At 40.9% G+C, this 12,806-nt stretch overlaps 1 protein-coding gene across 2 annotated transcripts in view; it reads left to right on the top strand.

Annotated features, from left to right (window-relative positions):
• LOC126162395 (dolichyl-diphosphooligosaccharide--protein glycosyltransferase subunit STT3A) overlaps positions 1-12,806 on the top strand; it is a 109,746-nt gene that overhangs the window by 47,153 nt on the left and 49,787 nt on the right. For both annotated transcript variants that reach the window (XM_049918873.1, XM_049918874.1), the window contains exons 6-7: positions 8,222-8,328; positions 8,575-8,766. In XM_049918873.1, the coding sequence (XP_049774830.1) occupies positions 8,222-8,328; positions 8,575-8,766 (299 nt within the window). The remainder of the gene's footprint in view (positions 1-8,221; positions 8,329-8,574; positions 8,767-12,806) is intronic.

Raw genomic sequence — 12,806 nt, 5'->3', positions numbered from 1 at the left:
GGAACCCGTCCACAACCCGCTGCTCGGCAACATCCAGGTGGAAACACAAAAGTTCGTCCCTATCGAATGCCTGATCAGGACCCATGGGAAGGTGAGACAGAGCATCAGCATTCGCATGTTGAGCCGTTGGCCGGAAATGAATCTCATAATTGAAACGGGACAAGTAAAGAGCCCAATGCTGGAGGCGGTGTGCAGCCTTGTCGGGAAGTGACATTGATGGATGAAACAAGGAAACAAGTGGTTTGTGATCCATAACAAGATGAAATTTTGTGCCATAGAGAAAAACACCAAACTTATGAAGAGCATAAATGATGGCCAAAGCTTCTTTTTCAATTTGAAAATACTTTTGTTGGGCATCCGTGAGCGTTTTGGAGGCATAAGCAATGGGTTTTTCCGAACCGTCAGAAAAATGGTGCGCAAGAACTGCACCGACCCCGTGGTGAGAGGCGTCTGTGGCAAGAACAAGATGTTGGCCAGGTCGATAAGTAGCCAGGCACGGGGCCTGTTTCAGCATAGTCTTTAATTTTTGGAAAGCCGCTTCACATGACGTGGACCAGTGAAAAGGCACGTTTTTATGCAACAGGCGATGCAACGGCTGAGCCACCGAAGCCGCAGACGGTAAAAACTTGTAATAGTATGCTATTTTCCCCAAGAAGGCCTGCAGTTCCTTAACAGATGTAGGGCGAGGAAGGGCATCGATCGCAGCGACAGTTTGTTGAAGCGGACGAATACCATCCCGAGAGAGTTGAAACCCCAAGTACGTGGTAGATGCCTGAAAAAATTGTGATTTCTGAAGATTACACTTAAGACCGGCAGTCTGTAAGACATGAAAAAGTGTGCGGAGATTTTGAAGATGTTCTTCAGTGGTGGAGCCAGTGACAACAATGTCGTCCATGTAATTGATACACCCAGGGACAGGGAGCAATAATTGTTCCAAGAATCGCTGAAAGAGAGCAGGGGCACTAGCAACCCCGAATGGCAAGGGTTGGTATTGATAGAGGCCGAAAGGCGTGTTAAGGACCAGAAACTGCGGGGAAGCAGCGTCGAGAGGAAGTTGATGATAAGCTTCTGACAGGTCAATTTTAGAAAAATACTGGCCTCCACCAAGTTTAGTGAACAGTTCTTCAGGACGGGGCATAGGGTAAGTGTCGATGAGGCATTGAGCATTTACAGTGGCTTTGAAATCGCCACAGAGACGAATATCACCATTTGGCTTAGCAACTACAACAGGAGAGGACCACTCACTGGAAGTGACAGGAAGCAAGACCTCTGAAGCAGTGAGACTATCCAACTCCCGTTTTACCCGATCACGAAGGGCCACAGGAATGGGCCGAGCCCGAAAAAACTTAGGCCGAGCAGTGGGTTTGAGCGTGATATGAGCTTCAAAGTCGTTTGCACGGCCTAACCCAGGAGAAAAAAGGGACGAAAATGTCGTCGACAAGGAATCCAGTTGAGCATAAGGAATAGTGTCAGAGACAATATTGACAGAGTCATCTATGGAGAACCCAAAAACGCGAAAGGCATAGAAACAAAAAGATTTTCTGCGTTGCTCTGGTCGACCACAAATATGGGAACAGTGCGAACAACGGATTTGTAGGATACCTCAGCATTAAACTGTCCCAAGAGAGAAATCTTTTGTTTATTGTACGTCCGTAATTGCCGAGTGACAGGGCACAGGAGTGGAGAACCCAGCTGCAGATACATCTGAGAATTAATTGTAGTGGCAGCAGAACCGGTATCCACTTGCATGCGAACATCTCGACCAAGGATTTGGACAGTGAGGAATAACTTCCCTGAAAGGGAAGAAGTGCAATTGGCAGACAACACAGAATCAGAATCAGCGTCATGTTCATGAACATCATGTATGCGGTTGGATTTACAAACGGAAGACACATGACATTTCTTTTTGCAATTGTGACACACAGTCCAACGTTGGGGACAATCCTCGCGTGAATGTTTCGTAAAACACCGCGGACATGAAGGAAGTTGCCGGGGGTTTTGCTGCAGTTTCTTAGCGGGTTGTTTACAGCTAGGCCGAGGCTGCGCTTGGGAGCGCACTGCGGCCTCGTCGGCCGGCGGGGACGCGCCGCACGCGTCGTCAACAGCGCACAGAGGTTGTATTTCCCCGACATCACCCCACGCTTCAATTTGCGCCCCAGCGGTGCGAGAAATTTCAAAAGACTGCGCAATGGAGAGAACTTCATCTAGAGTCGGAATCGCCAACTGAAGGGCACGTTGCCGGACTTCTTTGTCGGGCGCCGACCGGATAATAGCATCCCGTACCATGGAATCGGCAGAGTATTCTTTGTGAACGTCAGTAACAAATTGACACTTTCGACTGAGGCCGTGAAGTTCAGCAGCCCAAGTGCGATAGGATCGATGTGGCTGTTTTTGACAACGATAAAAGGCAACACGAGAGGCTACCACATGCGTTTGCTTTTGAAAATAGACAGACAGAAGTGAGCACATTTCAGCAAAGGACCAAGACGCAGGATCCTTCAAAGGAGCCAATTGCGACAACAACCGATACATTTGAGGTGAAATCCAGGAAAGGAACAGAGACTTACATGGTTGTTCGTCCGTGACATGGAATGCCAAGAAGTGCTGTCGAAGACGTTTTTCATAATGAGACCAGTCTTCCGCCGTCTCTTCGTAAGGAGGAAAAGGAGGTATAACCAACGACGAGAAACGCGCCGCATTTGACGCCGCGACGAAATCGCGAATCACCGCTGTGAGAAGCGTTTGCTGTTCAAGGAGATTTTGCAATAGTTGCTCGACAGTAGCCATGGAACCTTGTGAGTCAACGGTGAAAAGGAAAAATCCACTACCTCGTCGCCAATTGTTAGAACTTCAAGTTTAACACATATATTTCAGAACGACACAACACATATAAGTCAGAGTAAGTTGACATGTGTACACGTTAGCATTCGAATAAGCACTGAGTCCCAGTCTAGCGGCCGCTGCTCGGCTGGCCGCTTAGGTGGCGCAGCTACTGCATGGCTGACAGACAGCGCCGCGCGTAATTGCGCGGCGGCACTTTGAATGATCAGCGAGTCACAACACCTCTACTACTACTACTACTCTTGGTGAGAACTAAAATTATTTTAGGTCTTTATTATTTTTATAGTCCAAAGCTTGGGATGAGATTATAGCTACAAGTTCCCATGCCTTTGATTCCTTTATGTTTTACTTGGTTAGGTATATTTATTAAATACTATCTTACTTAATTGTTGTGATAAACAAAATGTTTTTGTAATTTTTTTCACAGATCTTAATCTGTAGAAACATATTCTTTGATGGAGCAGTGTGAGGATGTAGTAGAAATGCCAAGAAAGGAAATTGTAAAGTGGCTAATTCTGGCGGTTACTATCCATGTACGAAATTATAAAAAAATGTTCAAATTATATGTTAAGTGTTGAAAATGTTATCCTTGTTTTATTCTATGTATTGTACATCGTTTTTTCATTGTTCCAAATACGGAGGCAAGTGATAAAAGTATATTTGTCACAGATTATTACGAGAGCTACAGTGTGCATTGTTTTAAAACTTCCTGGAAGATTAAAATGATATACCAGTCTAGGAATTGAATTTGGAACCTCACCTTTCACAGGCAGTACCCTGAATTGTCTATCCAGCTATGACTTGTGTCCTCACAACTTCAATTCTGCCCGAACCCCTTGCCTACTTTTTAGATTCAACAGAAAATTTCCTGGGAACCTCACTGCACTAGCATTCTCGAATAAAAGAATACAAGCCACAGCCTAAGGGTTGTTCCTAGAATCAGTCTGTAGTCTGTCAGGAAGTGTCAGACCAGTGCACAGGCTATTGTGTAACTAAAAGGCAAAGTTCGGTGTTTGGATATAGGCCCAGCACATAGTTTAACCTGCCAACTTTTTTCAAATGTAGAGGGAATCCATGATAGCTGGAAATGTGGCTATTATACATTATACAGGGTGATTCAGGAGGAATGTCACATAATTTTTGAGGTCATGTTACACGTGAACATAAACAGAAAAAGTCCTATGAACATGTGTCCAATTTTTGATCATTACAGAACTGGAGCAGGTTAAAGAGTTCACATGTCCATGGACAATTATGAAGGCAAGTGTGAGTATTACTTACCAAAATGCTATGTAAGCACTGTGGTGAACAGAATAATGATGGAACAGGTGACTGATCCATTCTACAGGATGTGTTCAAAAAATTCCCCCTCAATGCACTTGTCATCCTCATTGGAGGATGTGTTGTGTTGCACATCAGTCATCATCTTGGTGAGCTTAATGTCGGTGACGCAAACAATAAGTTTTTCACATGTGTCCACCTTGGTAGTGTACACATCCCTGTTTAACCAACCCCATAAATAGGAGTCTTAATGGGATTAGCTGAGTGATCTGGCAGTCCAGTTAACTGGTCTTCCATGGCCAATGCACTTTTAAGGAAATGTGTTGTTCAGATTCTAGGATACTTGTCTGGTACAGTGAATCTGTAATCCATCGTGTTGCAGGTACATTTGCCATTCCTGCTCTAATTTCACGTCTTCCAAAAGTGGAAATAGGTCTTCTATTAAGAAATGTGTGTATGTTGTGGCTGTCATACAATTGGCAGCAACAAATTATCAATCATACCACACCAGATGTTCACTGAGAAAATAACTTGGAATCTTGTTCCCCTAGTGTCAAGTGGATTCTCTACCCTTGTATGACAATTGTGGGTGTTTGTGATACCATTGGGTGTAAGTGTAGCCACATGTGTAAATAAAGTGTATTGTACAATGTCTGTGTGTACAGATAACCAGTCACAAAATTGTCTGCTTACTGAGTCACCTGGATGCAGATGTTGCATGGACTGCACATGAAATTGGTACAAGCTCCCAAATGTAATGTACGCCTATTCGCTTTTCTGAAATATCAAGCTGACAGCTAAAGCACAGTGTACTGGTGATAGGACTCTATTGTACCATTGCAATAATGTCTTCCCTTTGCTCAACTGACTGGGCAGCCTCATGTTTCCAACATCACGTGTATAGTGGGTACCACTCCAGATTCACATAATGTTCGAAAAACTTTGGGAAATACCCTGGCACAGTGGGTGTGTCAATCAGGGAAACGTCTCTGGTATTCTGTCACAGCTGCACTGCCATTACAGAACCTGAACAAAAACATGTCTGCGTACCCTGCATGGGTGAATGTATGTGGCATGTTGGTTTTCATGGACACAATGGACTTTCTCAATTAAACAACGTTTGAGCACGACATGCACATAGCCTCATGACTGCTCACTGATTCAATTCATGATTGATTGCGCAATGGGTACGCTTCCAGCTGTTGCCTCAGTGTGACATCACAGTGCTGCCATCTGTTTGTGGAACCCTCACACCTCTTGTAGGCTGGATCAGTCATCTGTACCACCATTATTCTGTCCACCACTGCACCTACACAACATTTTACTAAGTAATATTCACACTTTTCTTCATATTCACTCATGAATGCGTATAGTCTTCAAACCCCCCCAGTTCTATAATGATAAAAATTCAGACACATGTTCATAAGGCCTTCACATGTAGAATCAGCTCACAAATTCATTCCTCGTGAATCACACTGTGTGTGTGTGTGTGTGTGTGTGTGTGTGTGTGTGTGTGTGTGTGTGTGTGTGTGTGAATAGTGATGAAAAAATAGGTAACATAAAATCTGCATTTTGTTGAGAGCCTGTTACATCTTGTACAAGAATCTTGTAGCATAGTTGTGTATACTTGCCTTATTTACACATGTAATGTCAATCAGAAAATTTATGTTGGTTTAGTTACATTAACGTTTTGTTTTTTGTTGAAACAAATTATTTTATAATTATTTGGCATAAATACCAACACAGCTGCTTAGACATCTGTGCATTAGTTGTACTGTAATTTTCTTCTGGAGCATGGACCTCTTAAATAGTGATTTGTCAATTATGAAAGTTTCTGATGTAAGTGTAACATTTTTATCATAGTTGCACGAAGATCTATTTGATGTACGGTGTTTGCATCTTCTTTAGACCATCTGCATGCTAATTTGCTTTGTGGTTACGCAAAGATGCTAAAGTATTGCTGAGATCAAATCCGCTTGTTTGTTGTTATTCAGATATAGCCTAGCACCTCTCATACACAAGCGCCATTGCTGAGTAGTGCAAAATTTTCTTTATAGCTATGTGCTTATTTATTTTTCTGTGATATGCTTTCAATGTCTGATTTTAGTTTTAACTGGAAAATCATTTGTATTGACTGTAAGAAAAGTTGTGTATTTTGAAACCTAGGACACTTGCTATTGGTGGAACAAACAAATTCATACAAGTGTGATACAGGTACAAGATATATTCTTATGTCACAGTGTTTTTGGGCAACTGTGAGATCCTACCTATCCATCCAACACCATAAATCCTTAGTCTGATATGTCCCATGAATAACTGCATGATCTAGATGTATGGCAAGGACAGCTTCTGCTCTTCCATTCAGAACCAAACCACTTAGTCTGAAAGAGAAAAGAAAACATAAACTCTGATTTGAAAAATGTATGTTTGACATTTTAATGTGATGAATGGAGTAGTTTTCTATCCATACTTGTTTGCAGTATTATCAATATTGTACTGTTAGAGATTTGCTGACATATTAAATGTTTGGATTGTTCTTTGGTGTAAAGTCTAATGCTGCTGTGGAAACTGTGCAGTATTTCAGTGATGCAGCTGCTTGTCATATTGAGATGTAATGGAAGGTAATGTGTCAATGGTGATACAGTTTATATGCTCGCTTGTGAAGCTGTACAGTATGTGTATATCTTGACTTTTTTTCAATAACCAGTATTTTGAAGTAAGTAATGATTTTATTGGTAGTTCTGTGTATTCCATAGTAGCTAATATTTTATGGAATAATAAATCACTTCAGTCAGCAGTTTTGAAACCAATTTGTTTTTGTAGATATGTAGACAATATCTTTGTGGTGTGCCCACATGGAAACAGAACACATTTTTCGTCTTCAGACCATCTTAGCACTTGTTTCACTACTCAAATGGAATAAAATTCAGAACTTCCTTTTATGGATGTCACGGCTCATAGAAAAGATAATGTCCTCTTAAGTCACAATGTGTGACGCAAATCAACAAATTTTGTACTTTATTTGTGAGCCACTTTTTGTCACAAGTCTTCTCAATACAGTCGTGAAGTATGGACACCTGTTGAGCTGTATAGGTATCGTGTGCATTTGCGAGCTGCTCTTAGCCTTGTCTGCTCTGTGTTTTTTCAAAATGGGTAGTCTGAGAAGCAGCAAAAAGATGTGAAAAATTCAGTTAGCATCATTTTCCTGTTTTATCATAGTTGTGTGGTACTCAGGATTGGCAGGATTTTCAAGAAACACTCAATTAAATCTGTCTTCCGTCTCCAGCATGAGCACAAAGAATACTGTGTCCCATGAAAGCCGACCTCGGCTTAAATAGTCAAGAAATATCCAAGATCCCATGTTGGTGTGGCATATAATAAATTGAGCAAACATGTCACTCAAAAATCTTTTATTGCTCACAAGAGTCTAGATAGGAGACATGGCCTTGAACTACAGAGATCCCAAGCTCCATGTCGACTTCCGAGAAGTAGGGTTCAAAAAACATTTGGTGAACTACTTAATCAGTATATAGTGAGCAAAATAGTATTACCAGCAATGGCTGTGCTAAGATATCAGCAGCTGTAGGGAAATTAATCTGGCAAGAACACCCTAATGAGAGCGTGAAACGACGCCAGGTAGATGAGGACCAACTTACAAGAGGACATACACTGAAGTCATGGCTTTTGGCAGAGCTGCCTACAGTGCATGTTCTGTGGTCTACTTTTTTCGGCAGGTGACAGTTGAGGGCTTCTTCTTGGATGATGGTGAAGTCCCTCCCCTTCCCTTCCCCTGGTGTGTGCAGTGTTCTAGCCAGCAATTCCACGTATTGGATCACCATTACAGCTTCCTCAAGTCGCATTATAAGATTACAGATGAGAACTATTCAATCATCTTATGCTTTATCAATATTATTGTGTGTGTGTGTGTGTGTGTGTGTGTGTGTGTGTGTGTGTGTGTGTGTGTGTGGGGGGGGGGGGGGGGGAAGATGTTAGGTACAACATACTTAACACATTTAACAGCTTCTGCACACCATTGTTTTTTTATTTCATTATTGGTAGTGCCTTATGGATATTGTTCAGTCAGATTTATGTTACACAGGCATTGCCATTTTCTGTATGCTGTTGACGTACTACATGTGGATTAAAGCTGTAAAAACTGGAACAATACTGTGGGCAACATTAACGGCGTTAGCTTACTTTTACATGGTAAGTATAGCACTCGCTAATTTTGATCACCGTATTAAAGAATGAGCATATATTTTGTGTTGTGTTACTCAAGAAAAATGAATTGCATAAGTAATATTCTTGGTGTTTCCTGATTTTTGCTTGCAAATATTTTGTGAATTATTGTCTGAATTTCTTAAGTGTGAACAATAACTTAAATATGTGTGATGTCAGGATTTCCGAGTTTTTATCAGTCTTTACTCAAAATGCACTTTTTTTACCCCTTAGGTGTCATCTTGGGGTGGTTATGTGTTCCTCATCAATCTTATACCACTCCATGTCCTTACTCTGATGGCCACGGGACGCTTTTCTCATAGGATCTATGTGGCCTACAGCACACTTTACTGTGTGGGCACAATACTGTCAATGCAGATTAGTTTTGTTGGTTTCCAGCCAGTGCAGAGTTCAGAACATATGTTGGTAAGTTGCTGCAGTATTAGCCTTTTTACATTGTAGTTAATTGTGAAATTTGGTTCCAGTGGGGTGTAGGCTATTACTAAAGATTTTGGTGGCACACAGTAGCAGAGTTAATCAGCTATAAACCACCTAAATTGGGTGCTTTGTGTAGGAGGCAAATCAGATGAGAACAGGTGTTTGAAAGGGGACATCATGGCCTTTGTATGATCATTAGCCATCATGATGAAAGAAGGCAAGACGAGGCTGAAAATTGCTGTGTTTTAATAAATACTCTTGTTCAGAAATGTCTTCAGCGCTAAAGTGCAACTGAAGTTCTATGTCATTTACTTTGTCAGTTATCTACAGATATTTATATTGGTAGATTGTAGTATCTTTGAAATAATCCTAAGGAAGTATGTAAATATATTGAAAGTATGGCGTGTTAATGTCCTTTCATCACAGTTAGAAAACTTAAACCATTACAGAAAGTGTCAGCACTAATTGCACTTTCAATCACTTTAGAACTTATGATCAACCTGGAAATATCTGGTATATAAAGGATTTAGTTCAGGATTAGCACTGGTGGAGTATGGGGATCGTGTAGGTTAAGCAGGAAATGCATACTAATAGTCTTAGTCAAGTTAACTGCATATGTCTATTATTTCCCCAACATACACAGATACAAGCATGTGGTCAAGACCCTGACTGTTCTCTAACTTAAAACTGGCAAGGATGTCATGGGTGTCACTGACAACTCAACTGGCAACTTTGATCCTGGGCCAACTTTTATTTGCTGCCAGTGACCTCACGTTGGAGTTAGTTGATGCTGCAATGTGCATACTGTGGTGCTGCGAGGTGATGGCTCTGGCACCGTAATTACTTACATGAGCACTTACAGATAAATTTTTTGGAAGGACCTTTGATTCCAGAATGGATCAGCTTGTAATTTTCCAGTTTCAGAGTCTATAACTACCTTTATTGAAATTCATTGAAAGTTTAAGAGGGAGAAGTTTTTGACAAAAAATGTTAAAAATCTAACACTAGTTATGCATGTCGTAGATCTATCTATAAAGAGAAATGGTCAGTATTAAGGATGACAGCAATAATCATTTGAATGAAAGAAACTGCTAAATTCCAAATGTTTCTCAAGATAGAACACACTTAAAATACATTTTATTTATTTTCTGTATTATTTAATACATTGTCCAGTTTAAACATGTATTAGTATGCATGTACAAGAGTACAAGAGTTACATTTTGGACATGCTGTATGTGAAATGGTTAAGAGTTTTCTACATGTAATGTACGCCGTACATGAGTTCGTGGCTGGGACACTGGTACATGCATAAAGTCTCTGTGTGCTGGTTGTAATACTACACTGCACCATTTCAACAATATGTTGCCGTTTCTGCACAGGTTGTTGAACTATATGTTCTGTAGAAAAATGGGAGCTTGAAAGAATATCTGCTTCACACAATGTGCTGAAAACGATGGTAAAATATCTTCAATCAGGGATTAAATGTGTTTGAAAGCACTGATGGTATTTGTGAGCAGCAGCAAGAGCATTACCATCACAGAAGCCGTAAACATACACCGTATCTGTGTGTGCTTCATTAGTGTAAATGTGTGGCATTCTAGCCAGGCCAAGTAGAAACACAGTTAACCAATGCTTTCTAGGATACACTCTCAGTCCCTCACACTAATTTGCTCACAACATGTTATGGACAACTGCGCCTTCAGTGGGCCAGTTTGATGGCAGAAAGGCATCCTGAGCAATGAGGTCGAAAGGGACAAGATAGGTTATGCTAGAATAAACAGTCAAAGAGGTTGGATGGGTAGGACACAAACATACACGCCACTAGCCCAAAAACAAATGCGCATTAAATGTGTTCTACCTCGGAAACCATTTAGAATAGGGCATATGTCCATATGAAGTTTTTCTGCTTCAGATGAGTGTTCTTGTCCTGTCATATCTCCAAATATTGGCCATTCCTCCTGGGAAACCCTGTATATAGTGGCATAGTTAAGAGATACCACCAAATGCCTGGACATCAACTGTCATGTGCTGTTCGCATTGTTTTGCAGTTTCAAAAGTGTTCCGGTAATTGATTGCTTCCAGGAATGTATCACTATTAATACTGCTGTCTTTCTTACCAATCTCACCTGTTCATTAGGCAGAGAATGGTGACACACACATCCTCATAAGAACTGTGTGCTCCCACCTTGACAGTGTTGTTTCTCTCAGTATATAGTGACTGGGAGAGAGATAATGTGGATTTTCCAGAGCTGCAGTAATTGTCATTGAGCTACACCAAAAATTGTTTGTTCAGAAATGTGTGCAGGCATAGATGCATGGGTGTTAAGAGTGTTGTGGCAATTCTGGAACACTGAATAAATGTAATTCCTTTTAGTTTTGGTGTGTGGCTCAGTATTTACCTTTTCTCCCCAATGATGCACAACAGTGATGACGTGGCTGCAGCAGTTGTTCTCGTGTATGTCGACTCTGTCTCCCAAAAGCACTATTTAAAAATACAAGTCCTCATCCAATTGGGAGAAGGAAATTGGGACATAGCTCAGTAGTAGAATTAAAACTTATGACTTCTGCATATTATAACTTTTACTTAACAGTACTGAGACAGCGCTGTTACAGATGTCTTTCTCGCACCATCTCAAGAGACCGACAGACACAAAGATCAGTGAAATAAACAAATGAGGTACATAAAAATCTTGCTATTTTAACCATCAATTTTCAGTTAACTTATTGAGAGGATCATATCTTTGTACGATATCTTTGCCACATAGGGAGGACACACACATTCATTTATATGTGTAGGGCATTTAAGTACCTTAACCCTGTCCAAAAAGGCCTTGGAAGGCCCAACAGCACCGACCGGCCGCCATGTCATCCTCAGCCCACAGGTGTCAATGGATGTGGATATGGAGGGGCATGTAGTCAGCACACTGCTCTCCTGGCTGTATGTCAGTTTACGAAAACGGAGCTTCTACTCCTCAATCAGTTTGCCTCACAAGGGCTGAGTGCATCCCACTTGCCAGTAGCTGTCGGCAGACCGGATGGTCACTCATCCAACCGCTAGCCCAGCCTGACACACTTAACATTGGTGATCTGATGGGAACTGGTGTTAATACTGCAGCAAGGCTGTTGGCATTTAAAGAATCTACACAACTAGAAAGTATGTAAGTACTGGCTGTTACCAACAGCTGTACTCACATATTGGTAGCTTCGTTACAATGAGTGATGGTGAGAAAATTAAATAGCGTTAAACTGACAAAAGAAGATAAACAATTTGTAGTTTAGTGCAGCGCAAATTTTATAATATTTGTAGGTGCAATAATGAAGCTGCCCTCACATGTTTATTCCGACAAGTGTAGCTTGTGATATGCCCCCTCCTCCTCCTCCCCCCAAGTGCCCCAATAAATGGTGATGTGGCACACACAGCATCGCCACCAAGCAGTGAATGCGCATAAACGCGCATCTATACATTGTGCTATTGAAGTAATTGTTCATCATCCAACAGATTATAATAATTTTTAATGTGGTTTATGTTCAGTCAGCTAGCAGCTACAGCAGTTAGTTCACCACTAGCATAATACCTGGCATTTTACTCTACTTGGAAATGGCTTTAAAGTATAATCTACCCAAAGGATTTTTTTAAAGTAAGATTGGTGAGCATGTAAAAAAAATGTTGACTTGGATCATTGTTTGAGAGATGTAAATTAGTTGTTTCCATAAGATCTGCTCTCGTGTAATTGCTGTTCTAATTCCTTTTAAAAAAAATTGTCCTACAAAAACATTTTTTAAGCTAGTTTTCTGTTTAGCTGCATGTTTGTGGTAATTTAAGTTTGTTCAGTGAGGTTCCAGTATTCTTGTACCTCTCTGATAACTGTTTCCTATGAATATTTGAAATAACTGTGCTACAGCCCTATTGTTTTTGTTGAAGGTATTTGTCACTAACCAACTAATTCATTAAGAAGTGAAGGTGAAGTAATTGACGAATGTGGCAGAAGTATTCTATTGAGCAGTGCCAGCTGTAGAAATATAATGAA

Source organism: Schistocerca cancellata, chromosome 2 (genome assembly GCF_023864275.1).
Source record: "Schistocerca cancellata isolate TAMUIC-IGC-003103 chromosome 2, iqSchCanc2.1, whole genome shotgun sequence".
Lineage (NCBI taxonomy): Eukaryota > Metazoa > Arthropoda > Insecta > Orthoptera > Acrididae > Schistocerca > Schistocerca cancellata.
Note: the sequence above shows the minus strand (reverse complement) of the source record. Positions and strands in the feature narration are given on the sequence as shown.